Genomic DNA, 24,243 nt, shown 5'->3' on the forward strand with positions numbered 1-24,243 from the left:
CCGTAACCATTCAAATAAAAGAAAAGGAAAAGGGAGAGAGATTAGGAGGGAGGGAACCTCCTAAATGTTACTACCCTTCCCGCGAAAAAAGGTGAGGTTTCAATCCAAAAGTTAGTTAATAATTAGAAGTGTCCCGAACTTGAAGTGTGTTTAGATAATAAGTTTTTTAATTCGATCAATATGGTATCTTGATTAAAATTCAAAGTCCAAATTAGAAAACAATGTATAATAATCACCGCAAGAAAACGAGACAATAATTGTAAATTCTCTTTTCTTATAAAAAATAGGAAAAAGAGAGAAGAATAACATTAGTTGAATGGGCGGATGAATAAACTAATGAGTTGAATAAAAGAAGGGATAGTGCTATTCACACTTTTGTTTTTATTTTTCACACATTCTTCGTAATTTTCGGTTGTCAGATCAAATAAATTGAAAAATATCACTAATAAAAAACTAACACGGGTGTGCAAATGTAAAAATAAGTGTGTGAATAGTACTTTCATAAAAGAAGTATCAGATATATCATGGCTTTGTTAATTACACAAAGACATACCTAATTATAACATCTCTAGAAATTTAGGACTTGTTTGGAATTTTTTTTAAAAATGACTGAAAATAGTTTTAGAAAAAAATATTTTTGAGTTTCAAAACAACTTGAAGTGTTGCTTCTTGGGTTTATTTATAGAAATTATACCTATACCAAAATTGGGTTGAAAAACGTTATTCACCAAAAGTGTTTTGACAAAAATACCCTTTGTTTTTCTTTCCATTCCTGCTTTGTTTTATAATGTGGAACATGTTGTAAAATCGACAGTGGGTGCAGTGGAATAAATGAAACAAGACACAAAATTTACGAGATTCCTCTACAGTCAGTGTGACTGGAGTACGTCCTCGGGACAGCAGTGGTGCTTTCATTATAATTTAGAATAATAGGAGTACAAAGATAACTCTCTCTATTATCTCCTCTCCTCTTCCTCTCCTTTCTCTCTTCCTCTCATTTTCTCTCATCCTTTCTTTCTTCCTATCTCTCCGTGAGTCTTCCCACTTTGATGTTGTGTGAGGTTTGTATTTATATAGAAAATAGGAGTAGTGTGTAGCAAGCTTCAGCAACCAAAATGAAGGGCCAATTATTTAATTTTTTAAATGGACATCCACTGTTCTACAACACTCCCCATTGGATGGCCATAAGTCTTCGATTGACTCGTTAAAATCTGGATCTGTTTTGAATGCTTCCCCTGATGAGTATCTCCCCTGATTTCAAATCATTTAGGCTGATCGTTGATCATTCTGCTTCAGTCTCTTAGCAAAAAGAGTTTCCAAAAGAAGTGCTTTACTTGTTGTTAACTTTCCACAGGCTTGTTCTTGAACTGGGCTGAAGGGCCTTCTGTTAGACTTCCTCCAAATGTTTGAATTTACTTTTTTTATTTGGAGCTAAATTTAATTCAAATGTGGTGGACACTTGATCTTGAATCGGACTTGTGATTTCTTCAAGGACTTCGAAACTTGATCTTGAATGAAGTTATACCGTGAGAAGCTTCATGTGGCAAATGATCTTCGGCTTTGTCGGGGATGAATTAGCACGTGTTTGTTGCGCTTGTCTCCACATACTTCAATGTATCATTTTCACTTGCCTTACTTGTTCCCCTTGCTTAAGTAGTATTTTCCCTGGTTTTCCCCTATGCATGTGTGGCATATTCTCCTGTAGTATTTGCCTTTTGATGCAGGAGTGGAATGCAACCCTTGCATTTGGATGGTTCATCACTTCTTGGTGACTGGAGACCCAGCTCCAACAACAGTTGAAGATGGCTACTCGAGAGCAATACTAGGTAAGCAATTAGGAAAGGTTTCAGGCAGTCGGTTCCTTACTGGGAGTTGGAGTGGAGGTTCCGACATATTTATTTCTTTATCCTTGTCTTTGCAGGTAAGAACAAGGACAAAGGAAAGGACAAAGATATTGCATGATATGAGACACTCTTACTCTCGTCCATGAAGATATGAGATACTCTTGTTTCGGTGTGACTTGTTTGAAGAGGTATTCTCGGAGAGGAAGAAAACTGAGTATTTCGAGATGCTTTATTGAAGATGCATTCTCGGAGATGAGAGAAAGTTAGGAGTTTTGGATGTGTGCCTTGCCATGGACGATGAAGGTCGACTTATATAGGGATTTCCCCAATAGCAGGTAGTGGTGCCTTTACTCTTGTCAGCAACTGTGGTGTAATTAGAACAGTAAGATTTACGCGTTTTCAACTTTGTCAGAGATCTTTGACAAAGTTGCACGCGATAGCAGAAAAAGCTGAGATTGTGTCTGAAAAATACCAACGAACTTTATTCAGGAAAATCTGGCTTTTGAAATTCGGATAGCAGTGCCTCTTCGATCTCTGAACAAGTAGTTCTGTTGCCTCTTCTTTTATCGAGATATCAATTATGTTCAAGAGTATGCTCAGAAAGTTGCTGCCTGTAGAAATTTTCCCCTTCTTGCACTTCTGAGATTTTATTTAACCTCTTTTGTTTTTCATCATTTCTGAAAATGGCTTACCCATCTAACATTTGCTTAGATTTGAGTCTTAGGAGTGATACAGACGAGCAGCGTCAGGATAACATATGGCGCCCGTCCTTCTTATCTTCTAATGGTCCTCTTACAATTGTAGACTCTGTGATGAAGAATAACATAACCGCTACTGTGGTAGCTAGAAATTTTCTCACTCCAAGGGATAATAGAATCATTTCAAAACGATCTGATGAGTCGGCCGTTCAAGACTCTTTAGCTCTCAGTGTTCAGTGTGCTGGCTCTGTTTCTAATATGGGTCAACGCTTACTTGCTCAAACTCGCGAAGTTGAATCATTGATGGCTGAGGTGGCAAGTCTTAAATAAGAGATTAGAGGGCTCAAGCACGAAAATAGAGTGTTACACGTGCTTGCAAATAATTACTCTACGAGCATGAAAAGAAAGCTCAACCAGCTGCAGGAATAAAAAAGTCGAACTCAAAACAGTCACCAAAAGTTCGTTGCTAGATTTCGAAAGTAACTGATGCCTTCCCCTTTTGGTGTTTTGCCGAGTACTAGGGTGTCATATGATCAATCTCCAGTGCCTCCTCATTATGGGGTACTTCCGAGTACTGAGGCTTCACATGAGCAACCTTTGTGAAGGCTCCATCCTGTTTATTTGTTTTGACTCATGTGTATGCACATATCTGTAATTTCTCGGAGATATTAATAGATAAGCTTTATTTCATTCAGTGTATTGTGCCAAATACAATAAAGCATATACTTCACTAAGATGTGGTACTTTTGGACCAAACATTAATTTATCTTTACCCTCACGAAGATAAATGATCTTTCTTAGTGTTTACATCATTTGAGTATTCAACTCATAATCTTTAATCCATATGGTTCTTTTAATATCATAGACATCATGGATAAGATTCGTGTTGGTATATTGTTTGATCTGCAGCTCGAGACAATATTTCTCTCAACACTTTATAATCTTTCTTGACTCTTTAGGAGTCTCAATTTAATATCATCAACTCTTCAGGAGTTCTAATTTAATGTCATTGACTCTTGCAAGAGATTTTAGTATGTTGCAACAATATCATAATGATAGTACTCACTAAGGCAATTTATACCATCCATTGGTATTGAGTACATAATTTAGGCTTTACCCTTCGGGGGCTTACTTCAAGCAATTTGAATCATTCAGGGATTTTCTACACTTTATGACACATTTTCCTTTGGAATTTATACAGTGCAATTTGCTCCCATGTATACTTGAGGGATTTACTTATGGAGATATGATGTGGGTGACTCACAACCCTTCGTATATAATTCTCCATTCATATGAACTCGTTTACAAGAGTATAATTAGTAACCTTGTGTCATATCATGTAAGTGTATTTCATTGTATTACAAATGCTTATATGTAACCTTATTGGTTCAACATATTTTGGCTATTCAAATATATATAGGTCCATTTTTCCACGTTCTTACAAAATTGTAATGGAATCGCCTTTCTCCATTTTTGGCCAATAATTTTGTTGACGAAAAAGAATGAGACTCAATATCAACACAGCTCATTGATGAATTTAGTAGCTACTTATAAAAACCAAAATTACCATTGGTTATCATCAATCCGTGATCCCATATTCTCATGTGCATGCGCATGCATAAAAACTTTTCATTTATTTGGATATCCATTGCCTCTCCAAGGGCATTACACTATCTATTTCAGGATAGTCATAATTTAGAGAATGCGGATCATAACCTCTTCTTGAGCGTTATAGAGCTTGAATTTTAATTTCCACTTCTAGGAGTTGAGTCATTGGAACCTATGCATCTACCATGCTTCATGCATGAGACATTAATATTCCCATGTCCGTGGATTGTCCTTTTTGGGACGTATATCCATACGGCGACTGTCATGCTTCTGGCATGCAACAATTATGCTTCGGGAATGCAATAGTTCAATAGTGCCATATTCTTCTTCTTTCGAATGACTGAACGTTTTGAGTCTAAGGGTCTGCCATGCTTCAGGCGTGCAACAGATAAATCATTTATCGCCTCATTATATTGTCTAACAGGGACATTAATTCTTGTAGGCACATTTGCAGCAAGTATATGTGATTTTATCACTTTCGTTGCATTATTAAATGCATCTGGCATTTGATTGAAACATCGTTGCATCATTCAATTATTCTTACTTCATTTTCATATTGATTGCTTCGTGAATCAAAATAAGACAAATTCTCTTCGTTCTTCTGGAACGGTCTTTTCTTATCATTCTTCTGGAATGATATAACAGCGGGAATATTGTCTTATCAAAATGACAGTCTGCAAACCACGCGGTAAACATATCCCTAGTCAAGGGTTCCAAATATTGAATGATAGATGGTTAATCAAATTCAACATAAATTCCCAGTTTGTATCGATGCCTTATTTTAGTACATTATGACAGTGCAATAGGAACGTAGATAATATAACCAAAAACTCGTAAATGTATAATGTTTGGCTAGTGCCTAAACACGAGTTGTACTAAGAAATATCGATGGTTGGTAACTGGTCTCAACCAAACTTAATAGTGAATTATGTAAAATGGCATGTCCATAAGTAGAAAACTTGCAATTTCGTTTTCATGAGCAGAGCGTGGGTAATCAATTTCATCCGCTTAATAAATGCTTCTACTAAACCATTTTAAGTATGGACATAAGGAACTTCTGGTCCTATTAAATAGTTTGTGGATTGAGACTTTTATGACCTTTATTACAATTAAGTTGAGGCACTGCGGCACTTCAAACTTAAGGTAATTATCAAGAAACTTCATGTCCGATCTTGAGGATCTAGGGATTTCATGCCTGATCTTTTTGCATGATGGAACTTGGGGTTCAATCATTTTATGTGATGAGGATCAAGAAACTTCAGGTTCTGATCTGATCAAGGAACTTTGGGTCTTATATATACTTATCGTAACAAAAGGTAAGTACAATAAATAAATTAAAGCAATAGGCAGTAATTCCAGACATAGTAAATAAATTGCATTTAAGTAAATAAAGCTTGTGACAAGGGCTTTAATTTAACACCATTCATATAAATCAAAACTTAAAGCAGTAGGCAGTAAAACTGTCCATGATAAATAAATTGCTTTAAAGTAAATAGAACTTGTGAAAGTGTTTTAAACCAACACCATTCACATAAATAAATAAATATATATATATATATATATATATATTTTCTTTCTTTTCTAATGGTACAACACCATCCAAAAGCTTTTATGTCACATCCCGGCCTGGGGTGGACCACTTCCCAGGCCCGCTCCACCACCGTAGCACGATATTGTCCGCTTTGGGCTTACCACGCCCTCACGATTTTGTTTCTGGGAACTCACGAGCAACTTCCTAAGGGGTCACCCATCCTGGGAGTGCTCTGGCCTCATTCTCGCTTAACTTCGGAGTTCCTACGAAACCTAAAGCCAGTGAGCTCCCAAAAGGCCTCGTGCTAGGTAGAGATGAGAATATACATTTAAGAATTACTCCCCTAGGTGGGTGATGTGGGATGTTACATTTTATCTTTTTTGTTTTTATTATTTCTTTTTCACATGTTGTGTCGGCATTATGCAACGAGATTCCACCCTTTTTTCATATAGCACCAAAACCCTTTTTATTATTTTTCATTCAAATGGTGCAGATGCATCATTAGAAACCTTTGTCCAAAAAGTCCACTTTTCCAATTCTTTTTCACACGGTGCTTGAAACACCATTCCATAATCCTTCCTTCATTTTTCTTATCTGTCTGTCTGTACTAGTCTTAAACCCAGGGCCATTTGGGTTGTTGTGGAGGTCACACAGAACCTATTCAATCCAATAAGGCTACCAGAGACTGGCGTTATTCTTGCATGGCCCAGAGAACATGGCGTCGCAAAGCAAGAACTTCCCTATAGGGACATAGATGACAGCGGAGTTGATGGAGGTACAAGAGAGGGAGGCATGTGTGGAGTCAGTCATGCCATCACCATCTCAGACAACCGATTATTCATGGGAGTTCTCGAGATCTGTCAAAAACGACGCTATCTGGGTTTCCAAGTCTGATGAGATTCTTCTGGATCTCTGGAAACCAATTGTCAAGTACGAGTTTTCTCATCTCGTGACGACTTCAGGTCGTTGTAAATTTCAATTCTTACTGGAATTTGGTGGGGCGCTTCAGGCGCAGTGGAGAGACAGAAAATGGACATACCTTTTATTATGTGATATTTTGGCTAGCAGAGGTAAGAGGTAGGTAACGCTTTACCAGATTTATGGCGTTGTGCTTTCCATTGACATGAGAGCTTCTCGTGCTGATAACGTGTTGTAAAATCGACGGTGGGTGCAGTGGAATAAATGAAACAAGACAAAAAATTTACGAGATTCCTTTACAGTTAGTGTGACTGGAGTACGTCCTCGGGGCAGCAGTTGTGCTTTCATTATAATTTAGAATAATAGGAGTACAAAGATAACTTTCTCTATTATCTCCTATCCTCTTCCTCTCCTTTCTCTCTTCCTCTCTTTTTCTCTCATCATTTCTTCCTTCCTATCTCTCTGTGAGTCTTCCCACTTTGATGTTGTGTGGGGTTTGTATTTGTATAGAAAATGGGAGTAGTGTGTAGCAAGCTTCAACAACCAAAAGGAAAGGCCAATTATTTAATTATTTGAGTGGACATACACTGTTCTACAACATAACATGGTATTTAGAAATTTTCCCTTTGATACATGTTGGCTACGTGTGCCAACGTGGGACTTCCAGACATCATTGATAATCTCGGAAGGGAGAAATTTTTAATTGTGATATGAACATGAGTGGTACATCATGTGTTTTTATGTAACTGATGAGAAATTTTACTTTTTAAGTTAGTAGCTTTTTAACACACATATCCCACTATTTGTATAATGACACGTGGTGTACCACCTCGTGTGTTGGTCACAATGAAAAATCTATTGAAGTAAGGGGTATTTCCCCCTTTTTTTTCTCTCGAATTCTCTCTATAAAAAACTAAACCACGGCCGCCACTTTTCTTATCCCCCAACCGCCGATCTCGTCACAGTTTGGTATGAACCAAATGGATTTCTTTTTAAAACAAATCGACATGACTATGAATATATCAACCGACTTGAAGGATTCGATGGTCACATACATTATTTGAGTATATCATGTGTGTGTTTTTTTTTTATTGGTGAATTATCATGTGTGTGCTTTAAGTAATAGTTGGATCACCTGCAAAGAACTCTATGGTCTCATTTTCTAGAAAGTAATGACAACTATCATGCATAAGACTAAGGGCTGGTTTGGTATTGCTGTGCTTTGAAAAAAAGCTGCTGTGGGAATAAGCGGCTGTGCTGTGAGAATAAGCGGCTGTGAAATAAAGCCAGTAGAGTGTTTGGTAAACTTTTTTGTGAAAGTGCTTTTGAAAAAAAAAGCAGGATGATAGTGTGTCTTTTCATTAAAGGAGCACTGTAACTCCGTGTGCTTTGAAAAAACTGGCTTTTTTTCAAAGCAGCAAATAGCAGCTTCACCTTTTCCTTTGATTTTCAGCTTATTCTCACAGCAGCTTCCAAAATAAGCTTTTTTTTTCAGTTTACCAAACACAAAAATGACCCTCAGCTTTTTTTCACAGTGGCTTTTTTTAAAATCACCTCAATCCCAAACGAGGCCTAAAAGCAACCACACAAAAGTCTTTTTAGCCACCCACAAGTCGAAAACTACTATTGTGCATGTCACATAAGCAAAATTTTCACTCTTCCAACTTTATAGCCAATCGTGCAAATTATTGGTAAATTTGACGCTGATCGCATTAACCTTCTCTTCAATGCATGACATGTGGAAAAAATCATCATCAAACAGAAGTTTGATATTATGCACGTGTCCCATCTTTATTTGCGCGTTTGTGTTTGTTTTTTATTTCAATAGGTTGAAGAAAAAAAGCACTGGCTCGAGCAAGAAGGCTGCAAGGGTCCGAACAAGCTTAAGAGGATTGCAAGTTGCAAGTACCTTCTTCGTTTTCATGTATGTTTCACTTTTACTATAATTTAGTTTTTCTAGTTATAATTGTATAAATTTTTCGTTCAATTTAATATAAAGGTTCAGCTCAAAAGTTTAAGATTTATAATCCACTTTGTTTCGATTTTTGATCTCTTGGTGTTTCAAAGACAAAAAACAACACACGATCCACATATCAATAAAAGGCTTTTAGTCCATTCCCATTTATAGAATTTTGCCGACTCTACTGCTGTAAAAGGGGCTTAATAGTGCAAAAGTACGAAACGAAACAAAAAGAGGAAGGGCGAGAGAGAGATGCAATTGGGTATTTGTCGGATCGAAGCTCTTCCATACCCTTCCATTATCTCCACCGACTCCTTGACTAAAAGAGAGTGTTTTTTGTCTCATTTTCTCATCATAGCTAAAGCTAGAAAGTATGTTTCATATTTTCCCTGTCCGCAACTGGGATTAGGAGAAAGAGATTGAGAGAACAGAGGTTGATCTAAATCATCAAACACAAGCATATGCCTGATTCCATTTGTCAACTTACAATTTGAATAGCTTGGGTAACGATTCTGTTGATCCTAAAAACTATCAGGTTTACGTGGCTCACAGACCGAGTAATTAATAAGCTAACTACGTCATTCGGTTATGTGCAGGGCGTGCCAACTCGACGGCCAAGCTCGATCGGGAAGTAAAATGTGTTGTTGTGTTGGGCATTGCTGACTTCTTGATCCTGCTATTGCGGCCGAGGTAGAAACACATCTAGCCTTTTGGGTTCCAGAGCCTGAAGACACGGCTGCTAGTTCTGTGAGTTCACAAATCGTCAGCGCCGGGTTCGGTCATGGTGATTATATTCGTAATAGTATAACCACACCGAACTAGCACCAGACTATATGGACACAAGTACTCGAAAGTGACGTATGTCTTGATAGTAAATGTGGTTCAACCGTCGGAATGTCGGACTCTGAATCTCACTTGCGAATATCCAATCATAAAACAACTCGGCGTTCAATGTGCCGAGCCTAGTAACCTGTAACACCTCACTTCGTTGAGAAGGTTGATGAGATGACCTCTACCAGCAAGAACTCGAAAGTCACTATCGACCGGGACTTGGATAAATAACCAGTAGGTCTCGAAGCAGTGCTGTTTATCCAAACTGAAGGAGGTGCTCCTCGGTCGGTTGATTCTACGGCTCCAGTACTGTGCTACATTGGTTCTGTTAATAAAGCTTCTTGGTTTCGGTGTTGTGCAGGTTGAATGGTAAGAAGATGTTGAGATTGTTGACGGGGAAGCGTCTGGTTTTTGTTGGCGATTCTCTCAACAGGAACATGTGGGAGTCTTTGCTATGTGTTCTTAGAAACTCAGTGGATGATAAGAACAAAGTCTATGAAGTTTCTGGTAGGCAAGAATTTCGCACAGAGGGCTCTTACTCCTTTGTTTTCGAGGTATGTTAGTTTCAATTTCATAGACTCATAAATTCTTCCTTCTTACCTTTCGGCCTTGTTCATCTTATTAAGTAATATTAATGTATTTGTTGTTCAATGGATCAATAGGAGTACAACTGTTCCGTGGAGTTCTTTCAATCACGGTTTCTAGTTCAAGAATGGGAGATGCTGGAACCAAGTGGATCAAAGAAGGAAACGCTTCGCATTGATTTGATTGAGAGATCCTCTGACAACTACAAAAATGCAGATGTTCTCATCTTCAACACAGGTCACTGGTAGACTCATGAGAAAACTTCCAGCGGGTAATTCTCCTGCTCCAATTCACTCTATGTCATGGATTTTTTGGAAAGTAGTCACTAGGCAGCGAAGTTAAAATATTTATAAATCTTGCAGGAAGGGTTACTATCAAGAGGGTAGCCATATTTATGGTGAACTGAATGTTGACGATGCATTTCGCAAGGCTTTAACGACATGGGCTCGATGGATAGACACCAATGTAAATCCTAAGAAAACTGCTGTTTTCTTCCGGGGCTATTCACCTTCTCACTTTAGGTACATTTTGAAGACATGAAATACTTCAACTTGGTTAACAAATGTATTGCATCTTGCTAATCTTTTTACTCACAGAGGCGGAGCATGGAATTCTGGAGGGCATTGCCATGGCGAAACAAAGCCAACTACCAGCTTGGAATCCACGGAATATGGAGGAGCGTATCCAACAAACATGAAAATCTTTGACTCGGTACTCAAGGGGATGAAGACGCCAGTCAACTATCTGAACATTACAACAATGACTGATTTTCGGAAGGATGCTCATCCATCGATTTACAGAAAGCCGAATTTAACTGAGGAGGAGCGAAAACCGCCTATGATCCACGATTGCAGTCACTGGTGCCTCCCTGGCGTTCCTGATACATGGAACGTGCTAATATATGCTCAACTCCTCAAACATAACCAGAAACAACATAGACAGAAGAAACAGCAAAATCAGAGGACAACTTCTTAAATATAACAACAACAACTTCTTAAATATGGAGAAAAAAAATTATAAAGTATACATGTTTTGTTGGAAAGCTCACCGTACGGAGAATATCGAACAAGTATGATCAAACGAAGGATAAGAGCAATAGTTGTAGACTTGTAGTTAGAAAAAGAGATGGCGCAATGTGGTTTAGTGAAAAATTGTGTTTCCAGTTGTGGGATAGAGGTGGTGAGGGAAACAGGATTTAGCCCTTGCGTCCTCTCTGGTGCATTTGAAGGAGAGGCTTGAAAAATCGGTGACTCGAAACAGCGAGTGCCGGTGATCATGGTGGTCGCAGAAGCTGGTTTTGGTATTGAGAAGGTCATGAATATAAAATTCTGGTATGGTACTGGTTTAACGCCACAATGTGCAGTTGTGGTTGCAACTTTAAGAGCCTTAAAATGCCTGCATGACTGAGACTGTGGCTGAAGCCGGTTACATGAAATTTTCCAGGCATGTCTCAAACACGAAACACTAGAGTGTAAGCGTGGTTGTTACTGCAAACAAATTTTCGATTGATAGTGAAGCAGAACTAAATGCAGTCAGAAATATGCAGCATTGTGCAGCCGGGGCATATGAGCACTTAATTATACTCATCATGCACTTTGTGGAAAAGAAGCGGTTAGTCACTTCATCCCATTAGTCTTATTATTGGCAATAGGAATTGGACATCAATTTCTTGTATCCGAAGAAATGAGTCACTATTAATATCGACACATATGAGATCGCCAGCCCTTCGGGAGTTCCTCTATTTTCTTCTTGCTTGCAATTGCCTTCGCCTATGAGCGGTAGGTCTCGGGTTCGAGACTTGGGAGCAGCTTCTCCATAAATGGGGGTAAGGCTAGCCGACATTCACCTCTCCCAGACCTTGTGTAAAGCGGGAGCCTTGTGCACTGGGTACGACCTTTTGCATTGCAGATCCTACTAAAACTTTCAATCCCAGTTTTATACTGTGGTTGGAACAACGAGCACAATGCCGGATTTTCTGACTAGGCCTCGCTTCTATCACATTGATCTTGACACCACCTATCGGAAATTAGGTTATCAGTCTTGCTTGAAAATCAATGTATATGGCTCTCATATGCTCACCGAAGCAACATTTTCCGACGTCCATCAAACAAAAGCCGGCCACCATCTCTTCCCCCTTACAAATTACACTTCTGCAAACTTCTGTTATTGTGCTCTTTGATTGTTATGTCAGTTTTTTGCATTACCAAATAACAATGTCACAAATAAAAACAAATTTTTGTGTCACCTTTTTTAGCTTGCTACGTACAAATGCTGTTAAAATTTTACCACATTATAATTTCCTCTTTCAAACATTGACTCCACTCTTTTTTTAACTATTATTAAGGAGAGAGAAGACTCGAAACTATTACATTAATTTAAGAGATGTGGAGTTTCAAACCCGAAATGCATGTAGGGTTGAAAGCTTCTCGGGTTCGAAACATCGAATCCACTCTGCATGCCACTTTTACTACGAAAAAGGGGACCACTTTAATTTTGTTTTATTATCATTCTTGGCTGTTCATGATTTCACTTTAACTACATAACATTTAATTGATAATTACTCAAATCATAAAAATATTGGTTCAGTGTTAGAACATTTATCTTGGTATTCTAATGAAAGAAAAAAATAATTGAACTCATACTGCTATCATATTTATGATATGGATAAGTGTGTATAATACCTGTATATAGAAATCAGACAACTTAAATTTAATATTTATAACACTACTGATACACTAATGTGAGTTTACTTCGTTAATATCACACTTATGAGCGTAATATATCACAATCATAAGTTCAATATATTGCTATCAAACTCAATTTTTTTGACCAACTGCAATGCAAGAGTGTGACTCCTATATATGTAAATATAGGGATGTGATATCTACACACCATTTTTTACTTCTCTCACACCCTTTTAATTTTCGGCCGTCGGATCGGATGAATTGAAGAAGATTAAAGGACAAAAATTAACAAGAGGTGTGATACCCTGTAAATAAAAAAAGGTATGATAAGATTGTTAATAAATGGATATACTGTTATAAACGAATGAATTGGTAAAATTATCAAATAATGTGTGGTCACGCAAAAAAATTACTCCAAATCAAAGTGAGAGGGACGTGAGATATTTTTCTTACAAAAAAAAAAAAAAATATGCCACTTGTTCATAAATTATTATTACATCTGCATTTGTTTTTTATGTTCAATTACATCTGCATTCTTATATTCAAAAATAGCAACTTTCAACCGTGCAAGTAGACTAAAGGTTGATTTGATATTGCTGTTATTTGAAAAAAAATTACTTCTGTTGTATTGTGAGAATAAATAGTTGTGAAATAAAGCAGTGTTTGGTAAACTTTTTTTGTAAAACTGCTTTTGAAAAAAAAAACAGTATTATAGTATTTAATAAACTTTTATGTAAAACAGATATAAAAAAAAGTTGATTTTTCAAAGTTGGGTTTTACAGCTTTGTGTTTTTGATTTTTTTTCTACTCAAAACTGTAAAAAAAAACAAAAACCAAATGTTTACCAAATATAAAAACATTTTTTTATAGCCATTTTTTTTCACAATTACCTCAATACAAAGAGCTAACCACCAAACTGAAAAGTGGTCTTCACAGCAGAAACTGTATGGAAAATTAATTCTTCCACCCACACAGGTCACAGGCTCGCAAACAATGGCGGATTACTCAACCCAGACAACCCCAAAACCCACAAAGCACCACCACTCCCCCACAATCCCAAGACCAGAGGCCTTCTCCAAGCCCTCTCTTTCTTCCCCAATCTTCTTCCCCTCCAGAAGAACCGCCGCCTTTGCCTATGGCTTCTCGTTCGTCTGCATCGCTTGCACTTTCTTCCTGGTTTTCAACCCATCTGGCTACTCTTTCCCTTTCGGCTTCAAGAACATCTTCAAAACCCCTTTTGAACTTTCCCGGGAAACCCCATTTTCCTGGAAAGCTGAATATTTCCCGCGTTTGGATGAGAGTGTAGGTTTGCAGTCTGATATGGCTAGTGCCCAACTGCCGAACCCAATTCTTTTCTTGCCCCAAGAATCCAATCAGACTTTGTCCCAGAACACTACGATTCAAGTAACTGGGAAAATGGGATTTTCCGGGAAACTGGAGGGTTCAAGAAAAAATGAATCTTTTGCTAAAGATTCTGATGGGGTTTTGGGGCAAGCAGTGGCATTGACCTCGAAAGAGAGTGATGATGCTAGTGAGGCATTGTCTGAATCTGAGAAGCAGAGCAATCAAACTCAGCCCGGTTATGAATTTTCGAGGGATGATTGTGACCTGTTTGATGGAATGTGGGTGAGAGATGATTCGTATCCGCTTTATGCTCCGGGTTCTTGTCCTCTTATTGATGAATCCTTCAATTGTTTTCTTAATAAGAGGCCGGATAATCGCTACGAAAAGTATAGATGGCAACCCAAACATTGCAATCTTCCAAGGTGCAGGGCTGTTTTTACTTCTGATTTAAAAGCATGTTTTGTTTGTACATTGCATTGCATTTGGTTTTGCTTCTAAAAAAGGTCGTACCCAGTGCACAAGGCTCCCGCTTTACGCAGGGTCTGGGAAAGGTGAATGTCGGCTAGCCTTACCCCCATTTGGTTTTGCTTCTAAATTAAGGTAATTTTGCATGACTAGTTCGACTTCTAAAGTTAGCAGTTTTAGGAATTTGTGCTTGTTATGGTTGTTTTTCATAAGTGCAAATTTACTTGTTTGCAAATTAATCTTGTGAGGATCAATATAACAATTACTTGTTATGACAGTTTAAAATTCACACTGAATTTCTGTTTTTAAAAACAACGGAGTTTCGTTGTGTGTACTAATGTGTCTGCGTGTGTATGTTTATGTTTTATGCTTATGCATTCGTGTATTGTTTTTGTTGAATAAAGCTTGTTGGTTCAGATTTGGTGATGCCGGTTTCTGGTGAACTTTTTGTGCAGGTTGGATGGTAAGAACATGTTGGGACTATTGAGAGGAAAGCGACTGGTTTTTGTTGGGGATTCTCTTAATAGGAATATGTGGGAGTCTTTGCTTTGTCTTCTTCGAAATTCAGTGGATGATAAAAGTGGAGTTGTTGAAGCGTTGGGTAGGAGCGAATTTCGTTCAGAGGGATCTTACTCTTTCGTATTCAAGGTATGTTCGCTATCTTGGAATTCAAGGTATGTTCTCTGACTTCGAATTCATAGCCTGATAAATTCTTCCTTCTCTCCATTGGATTTGTGTCGTTGCTGAATTTCATTTTGACCAGAGTGAATTAGATAGTTCACAACACTAGACCAGATATAATTTGCTAATGACTTGAGAATTCAAACAAGTAGAAATATTTACGTGTTTTTTTTTTTCTGGAGTGGATGAATAGGAGTACAATTGCTCAGTGGAATTCTTTCGATCGCCATTTCTAGTTCAAGAATGGGAGATGGCAGATGCAAATGGATCAATAAAGGAAACGCTTCGCCTTGATTTGATTGAGAGATCCTCCGATAAGTACAAAACTGCAGATGTTCTCATCTTCAACACAGGTCACTGGTGGACTCATGAGAAAACTTCCAGAGGGTAAAACTCATTCTCCCTCTCACTCTATGTCATTAATTAATTTTCGGAACTCGGAAATACTAAACGAATATAAGAATCTTGCAGGAAGGGTTACTATCAAGAGGGTAGCTACATCTACGATGTATTGAACGTTAAAGAGGCATTTCGGAAAGCTTTAACAACATGGGCAAGATGGGTGGATACCAACATAAATCCTGAGAAAACTATTGTTTTCTTCCGGGGCTTTTCACCTAATCACTTTAGGTACATAGACCACATCCAGTACTTTTTAACTTTTAAAACCTCACGGTTCGTTCACAAATATACAGCATCTTCATAAACCTTTTACCCTTTGCAGAGGTGGAAGATGGAATTCGGGAGGGCAATGCCATGATCTAATAGAGCCACTTGCAAAGGAGACAAATAGAGGAAAATATGCATCAAAATTGAGAATATTTGACTCAGTAATCACTGGAATGAAGACGCCAATATTCTATCTAAACATTACGAGAATGACTGATTTCAGGAGGGATGCTCATCCATCGATTTACAGAAAGCAGAATTTTACAGAGGAGGAGCGGAAATCGCCTTTGAGACACCAGGATTGCAGTCACTGGTGCCTCCCTGGTGTTCCTGATACATGGAATGAGCTTCTATATGCTCAGCTCGTTCGACATAACCAGAAGCAACAACAACAGCAGCGTCAAGACCCACAGCGACAGAAACCCTAGATAAATGATTAGACAGATGCCTTGTATAGATGGGATCATGTCAAAATAGTTTTGGAGAAAATGTTTTCTGTTGCATCTTTCTATAGGATTGTAGGAGGAAACAAAATGATGTGATATTCTTTGTAAAATTGAGTCTCGGTAATATAAGCTGATAATATCTTTTTGTGCAAATGGAAGTAAGATGATAATTGTGAGTTCTGTCATATGAGTTAGAAGATGAGATCGTTGCTCTCGTAGCCATGGTCGTCACAACCATCATACGAAGCAAAAGCTTAACTAGGTTTACGATTACACAACCATAATTATTTCAAATAATGCTCAACACCAGAGTAGCAGATGATCCATATGTACGGTGTTAAATGAACAAACTGTTCCACACGAAGCAAGTGAATGAGATCAGTCGGTAGACTCAGCACAGCCTTAGGAGAAAGGCTTAACTACCACCAAATAGGCGATCGTGATGGTATTTCAAACTAATTTCGCACTACATGTGAGCGATCGATATTTATTTAGAAAATAGTCACAATGGCGTACACGTTGTAGCTGTAAGTCCTTCTCCACCCCCGTGCAAAGAACACGTGAAATATGCATATATGAATCTCTGCGGTGTGAAGGAAACAAAATGCTCCAATGAAGCAAGTGAGATCACTCAGCACGGCCCAGGAAGAAAGACAACTACACCGATTGTGCACATCTGATCTGACCATTGTTTTAATTTAATTTGTAGAAATGAAACTAGGGTCTTCAAAAATTGAGGAATATTCAGCAGCATAAAGGTGATGTTACCACTAGTTGTAGAAACATGGGGGTCTTTGGATTGTTTGATGGATGTGTTTTGAGTCAAACAATTACTGGAAGAGCATAGAATTTCCGTTATGTTGGTTTATGATGATCTTCTTTTGCAGGTTGGATGGTAAGAACATAATGGGATTATAGTGAGGAAAGCGCCTAGTTTTTGTTGGTGCGTGATTCTCTTTGAGGGAATATGTTAGATCATCCATCGGTCTGTGTCTTGTTAGAAGTTCATTGGATGATAAGAGCGGAGTTGTTGAAGCCTCTCGTAGGAGAAAATTTCGTACACAAGGATCTTGCTCGTTCATATTCATGGTATGTTGTTGAGTTGTTCATTAGCCATTTCGTTACAAGCAGAGTGAATGAGAAAGTTCGCACCACTGGATACAATTTGCTATGACTTGAGATTTCCAATTCAAACAAGTAGAAATTTATGTTTGTAGTGGAATGGATCGATAGGAGTATAACCGTTCGTTGTAATTCCTTTAATCACCATTTCTAGTTCAAGACTAGGAGATGCCTCCTAGTTAACTGAGCTTTCTTCTGCCATTCTTTGTAAGCTGAAAGAAACTCAAGAACAAGGACATGCAGAGACTGGCCTGAGGATACCCGCTCTGATACCATGTGGAAAAATGATAAAAGTGTGTGTGCGCGTGTATATATATTCAATAACATTTCAATTATACGTCACACAGATTGGAGGACGTTTAAGTAGCAACAAGGAGAAGATGTACACACCACAACTTTCTCCTTTAAGGCAAATGATTTCGGGAGTAAGAGTGAAACAAAGAAAACCCGAGTTTCCATGATATAAGCTGATAATATATATCTTCTTCAAATATATGTGGTTGATTATAGTGAATTCGATCTGTCTTTTTTCAAGTTTACCGAGAAAAGTGGACTAGTAGCCATAGAAGCTCAAAGATGAGCTCGGTACTTGTAGTAATGATCATCACCATCATCACATGAAGCATCAAGCTTAACTAGTTTTACATAACCTTAATTAATTTAATTAATATTCAGCTACCAAAATAGCAGCTGGTCCATATGAATCTCCATTAACCCTACGGCAGTTCAATCGAATCTCTCCATCAGTACCGGTCAAGGGGCTTATATTCCCCATTTTAATCATGGATTCCACGAAACTCTCAAAGAATGCGCTCTGATTAGTGCTGAAGTTGTTAACAATGTCGGTGGTATCAGCCCCGCTAGTTGAAAACAGCTCTTGATCGCTTTGGAGCAAGCCTTTCTGGACTTGAAGATTCGAGAAATACTTTGCATCAAAAGTGTCGGGCGTTACAGGATCCAAATTGGCTAGCACACTGCTATTCCCATTCTGCGGGCATATCTCACTCAGTGTTTGTAAGTAGGTTGAGTTCAAGGTTGGATCAGGACTGCCTGTGCCGCTGAAGTTATACAATCGATTGGTGAAAGATTGACATCTAGCACGCCCAAATGTGTGAGCACCTGTCAATTTTGCATGTCAAATTTTGTTAATATAAAGTAAAGCAACATAGTGAGGATATTTTTTTTTTGTAGCCGTGCGATCTGCTTGCTTACCAGATAGTGCAACCAGATCAGTGGTGTTGAGGCCTACAGCTAAGAAGTTGGCCTTGAGTCCATCAAGTGTTAAAGTAGGAGCTGGAATGGCTGCGTTGGCAGCCGTGCGGTTCGCTGTTGTGCTATCCCTTCTTCCCAGTAGCACTGTCCATGAAGGACCTCCAGACTGTAACCATAGATTAATTACTCAATTACAATATCTCACGAAACAAAATGCTTTAAATTGTTGTTGAAGCTTGAAATATATACCAAAGCAACAGATTCTTCGGCAGCAATGGTGAGAATATCAGCACAGGAAACGATGGCGGGACAAGCATTCTCCAATGCAGTCTTGATACTGTCCACAACATCAAATCCTCTGGCTGAGTTGTTATTTGCAAATGCTGTTTTTTCGCTGTCTATGGTACTGGTAGAACTGGTACTATTGTCCAACAGAATTGATCCATCGCAACCCTGAAATAGAATCAACAAGTTCTTTTCATCTCAAAATTGCACGTTTGGAATTTTACTTCTTCTGAAGTTCTATAAACAAAGAAGCAGCTGCTAATAAAAGCACTTTTGTGCTTGGGCATTGTTCCGAAGTCCTGTAACATAGAAGCTGCCATATATACAAAGTAATCTTGATTGGTATTTCAAAGTTGAATATGTTGCTCAGCTTAAATCTTTGAATAACTAAAGCATTGCATCTGATACTATGATATATTTTCAGGGAAATTATTATTAATTCCATATGGATAAAAGGAAAAGAAAACATGGGCAGATCTTTTTGTGCTCCAACTACAAGTTCTATTGCTACAATTGAATTAAAAGGGTTCTTTACAACTACGCCAGTCAAAACTGTTGAGAATGAGTCTCATATTGATGGAATGAAGGATATTGCATGAGCTTATAAGTAAGTTGGTTTATTCCCCATATTACCAATTAGTTTTATGATAGAACCTTAACTTTCTTAAAAAGCTATCTTAAATAGTCAAAACACGTAAATCTCCTTGCACTATACACTAAATAAGCATAATACCATAAATCGTACTGGTGCACTGACTACTGAGGCCATTCTTAAAACCAAAATGCTGGACTGGAATTCGTGATAAGAACACCGGCCAAAGAAAGATTTATAACAAACAAAGGGATCAGAAGCAAAGAAGTGAATTATACGTTGACGAAGCAATCGTGGAAGTGAAGTCGAATGAGGCTGGCAGCAATCCGGGGATCGGTCTGCAGAGCCTCTTGAATGACTCCACGCACAATGCTGGTGGCATTCGGGCATGATGCATCATAAAACGTAGGAGTCAACTGAGCATCACCACATCCTGCACTTGCACACAAGATTAGTAAGATTACAAAAATATATTTGTAACAAAATTGAGCGCTACAAGAAGAAGGCATCTTCTTAGGTGGTAATCGATTTTTCTAACTTATGTTCCTAAATGCATATGTGAGCCAATTAGTAGGTCTATTTATGGAGTGACAGAAAGTGGATTGGCACCAAACTGACACGCTTTATTGGATATAAAAATGAAAGCATGTGTTAGGTAGATAAGTCGATCATGGATTTTAAAGTTCAAATTTAACTTTGATAAATAAAGAGGTGTGTTATCCACATATTTATTTTTACTTCATACACATCTTCTTAATTTGCAGCCGTCGGATCAACTGAATTAAAGAATATCAAAAGGCAGAAATTAACAAAGAGTGTCTGAGAAATAAAAAAATATGTGTGAATAGCACACTCCTAAATAAATATCTAAGCCCTTTTATCCCTTTACAACCACGCAGATACGCTGGAATCCAGACTGTGGTCCCTGGATGCAATATAATCTGCCATGTGAAGGATATAATGTTGCGCAGGAAAAAGTTGAGGTTTCAATTCAAAAAGCACCTAATAATTAGAGGCGTATTGAACTTGTAGTGTGCAGATAAAAAACGTTTTTTGATCAATATTGTATCTTGATTGAAATTCAAGCTCCACATTAGAAAACAATGGAATAACTATCACTGCAAGAAAATGAGACAATATTTGAAAATTATCTTTTCTTACTAAAAAAAGAAAATGAAAGATTCTAACATTAGTTGAATAAGTGGATATATAAATTAATGAGTTGAAATAAAGAGGTATCAGAGATATCGTTGTTTTGTTAATTACACAAAGACTTATAACATCTTTATAATTTAACGTATATTTACTGGAATAGGATCAGGGATAAACATTTTGACAAATATTTTTACATTTTTTATAAGCTCTTGGATATTTATTTACATCAAACACTTTTAGTTAAAGTTAAGATGCTACTAAATGACGAGATTGTTTTACGTAAAATATTTTGATAAAGGAATTTCGTGAAGTTAAAATAGATCCAGCCTGCATCTTCCTCCTCTGCCATTTAGCTCAATAACTCTCCAACAACAAAAAAGAGGTTTGCATTATGCCATTGACGAAATTCATCTTTAACTTTAATGCATTGAATATTTCTTAACATGGCTATATAATACCATTTGTATGCCAAGAAAAAAAAAGAAGCTAAAAGCAAATCCAAACAAGAATATATCTTATATCCCATTCCGAAAATTTATTCTATTTGCCAGGAAAATATGGGTTGCCTTCTTCATTCAATTACAATTTTCCTCCTGAAATAATATCCAATTAACCATCATATATCATATGATTATTTATTTTGTAGAATTTTTTTGTCAAAAATTCATGCGATAAACATTTTACATGCATATATGGTTATTTGTTTTGTAGTTTTTGTTGCAAAAAATCCATGTTATAAACATGTTACATGCGTATTGTGATGACTTACCACCAAAAGCATTAATGGAGGGCTTCCTCCCTCCTTGTTGTTCACTTTTGCTTTCCTCCCAATTTTTTTTTTTTTTTTTTTGCAACAATATATTAAATAGCAAACAATAAACTACTCAACATTGCACCATTAATCACGTAGTTGGAATTTAAGTGAATCTCCATCCCCCAATCTCCGTAGATGTACTAGACTTTGGCTGCGAATCCACAAGATTAGTCAAATAGGCTTCTAGGGTTTTTGTTGTTTGAGCGAAATTCCCAGTTTTTATTCATTTTAAGTTTTAATCTTTATTTGTTTATATATTATATTAGTTATAATCCATGTCATCATTCATGTTATTTAAGACTAAAAGCCTCCACATTATTCTTAATCAAAACCTTTGGATGTTATAAAATTTAAAAGTTCAAAAGAAATATTAATGTAAAAAATATTTGTCTCTTGATCGTATTCCATATGTACATGAGTTATTATTTATAGAAATTTAAACTAAATAAGCAAAACATAGCTAACATCTCTAGAAATTTAACCTTTCTACAATAGCAACTATTTACTTTAATTTAGTCCTGCATCATGGTCTGGTTTCGTGATGTTATAAGGGGTGTAACGTCATTGCAACACATACCATGCCATTATTTTTCAGGGCTTAGCTAGGTGGGAGGTTTAAAGCTTGACCCGTTGCTCTTCCTAGTGGCGGAGCTAGAATTCTGAATGAGGAGGGGCATTTCACAAATATGTGTGTGTGTGTGTGAGTGTGTGTGTGTGTGTGTGAGTGTGTGTAAAAAGTTGAATTCATAACATGTTGACATATGCAATTTGTGTAATCCTCACAAAACTGAAAAAAAATCTCTTAAATTCAATACTAAGAAGAAAAAAATGTAAAAATCTAGACAACCAAGTAAGAGGTAGGTTGTGGAAGGCTAAAGAAAATACAAAGAAGTAGAAAAGGAAGGAAATGGGGGAGAGGTTTGCAAATCAAGAATGTGGGTTGCCTTAGAAAATTATAAGGTGTCTATTACTGTTAGGTGAGAGAATCGAACCAGAAGTGAGGTTGCTTTTTCCATTAAAATTGCACATCTCCTTTAAAACTTCCCTGCCAAACTTATCGTTTCATTAGACAACCGAAAAAATTTAAAATCAAAACAGCTTAACGACGTTGTTTGCTTCATCTTCTTCTATGAGATTCACACCTCAGATGAAGTCAGGATGGGCCGGGACTACCCTAGTCCCTTTGTGGCTCCGCCCCTGGCTCTTCCCAGCTTTTCCCTCTTGCCTTTGTCCTTGGGAGCTGCTGTCTCTCTATTTTTTGCTCCTTTTTTCACGTTCTGTTTTTGTCGTTAGCTTGGTTTGGTCCGTATTATGTGACCTCTCCTAGTTGTTGTGGGATTTTTACAATTTTCCGAAGTACGAGATATCTTGAATGTTTTAGATTTTTTTAAGAAAATACAAAAAAAAAAAAAAGAAGATCTAACTCTATACTTCAAAGCATCCTAAAATTTTTGTTTGTTGTATGACTCGGGATTTGTGCCTTTTTTCCGAGATTCTCTACGGACTCCATGACAAACTTTACAATTTCCCCCTTCCATCACAAGAATACTACAGAAATTAGACAAATAAGAAGAGATATCATGCTAACCAAAGAAAATCATAACTTAATTACACATACGATTACCTCTAATCCATGTCCAAAGCACACTAATAGGAGCAGTCAAATTACTAAAAATCTGGATAATTAAAATGATATGATTTCTAAAATAGCCCAGAGGTATATAGTGTGTTCGAAAAAATAAATTCACAAAGCATAGCTTTAAAGTTGCCACAGACTCATCACCACAAAAAAAAAAAAAAAAAAAAAAAAAGGATTATATGGATCAAAGTCAATGAACTTAAATTGATAAGTAAGTTTTAAGATTAAACATAATAATTTTCATAGGAATTGGTTCTCTATCGAATTATCACAAAAACATATGCCTTGACTTTAAAGTTTAAACTGGTGGGAATTGGTAGTATACTGAAATATCTTAGGAATGTATACCTCGACTTTAAACTAGTGTACTAGCCCCGCCCACAGAGTTGTGAGGGGTCTCTGGCTGCTTTTAGGTCATGCAACATTTCTACACGTGAAAGTGTAGAGCTAGCTTTACTTAAAGGCAGGACTAAAAGTCTTTCCCCATAAAAAGGGGCAGGCCCACGTTTTGCTTATCGAGTCTCACCTAAAGTAAGAAATGCCCCAGGTGTCTGTTGGATAAATAACAACAATTAATAATAAATTTATGTGTACTAATAAATAATAAATACTAATAAACAATTTAAGAAAATATGAACAAAACGAAATAATATTAGCAGATAAATTGAAGATCGAAGCTTGTATACTGCAATGTCCTTGAAACAAAATTTTTGTCCCTACTCAATGCTTGTAGTTCTACGAACGTCTACTGCTTCACCAAGATTCAACAATCTAAGTTAGAATTCCAGTACCGGAAAACTTGATTTCTAACGAATTTCTTTGTGGTTCTCTTAGTAAGAATGTTTGGGATTGTAGAAGAATTTTATTTTTCTGTGTTCTAAATGCCATGCAGATAGATGTCTATATAATAAGCTTCACCAAGATTCAACGATCTAAGATGTATATATAATAAGCTTCACCAAGATTCAACAATCTAAGCTAGAATTTCAGCACCGAAAAACTTGACTTCTGACGAATTTCTTTGTGGTTCTCTTAGTAAGAATGTTTGGGATTGTAGAATAATTTTATTTTTATGTGTTTTAATTGTCATGCAGATGCATATATATAATTTTATTTTTCTGTGTTCTAAATGTCATACAAATGGATTTATAAATAATAAG

General features: G+C 37.1%; 2 protein-coding genes and 1 pseudogene across 2 annotated transcripts; 2 read left to right on the forward strand and 1 right to left on the reverse strand.

The window, feature by feature from the left end:
• The first annotated feature begins 6,435 nt into the window (after positions 1 to 6,435).
• Positions 6,436 to 10,950, forward strand: LOC126615376 (protein trichome birefringence-like; annotated as a pseudogene).
• A 2,622-nt stretch (positions 10,951 to 13,572) lies between these two features.
• On the forward strand, positions 13,573 to 16,417 carry LOC126616197 (protein trichome birefringence-like 1). Its single transcript, XM_050284204.1, has 5 exons — positions 13,573 to 14,425; positions 14,924 to 15,116; positions 15,343 to 15,536; positions 15,621 to 15,779; positions 15,874 to 16,417. Exons 1-5 carry the CDS (start codon positions 13,653 to 13,655, stop codon positions 16,244 to 16,246), a joined length of 1,692 nt encoding a protein of 563 aa, XP_050140161.1. The 5' UTR covers positions 13,573 to 13,652; the 3' UTR covers positions 16,247 to 16,417.
• A 1,421-nt stretch (positions 16,418 to 17,838) lies between these two features.
• Positions 17,839 to 20,050, reverse strand: LOC126616202 (peroxidase A2-like). Its single transcript, XM_050284221.1, has 4 exons — positions 19,754 to 20,050; positions 18,848 to 19,051; positions 18,599 to 18,764; positions 17,839 to 18,505 (listed from the first exon to the last, which is right to left on the reverse strand). The coding sequence occupies exons 1-4, from the start codon at positions 19,982 to 19,984 to the stop codon at positions 18,051 to 18,053; spliced, it is 1,056 nt and encodes a 351-aa protein (XP_050140178.1). The 5' UTR covers positions 19,985 to 20,050; the 3' UTR covers positions 17,839 to 18,050.
• Positions 20,051 to 24,243: the final 4,193 nt, after the last annotated feature.

Source organism: Malus sylvestris, chromosome 3, assembly GCF_916048215.2.
Source record: "Malus sylvestris chromosome 3, drMalSylv7.2, whole genome shotgun sequence".
Lineage (NCBI taxonomy): Eukaryota > Viridiplantae > Streptophyta > Magnoliopsida > Rosales > Rosaceae > Malus > Malus sylvestris.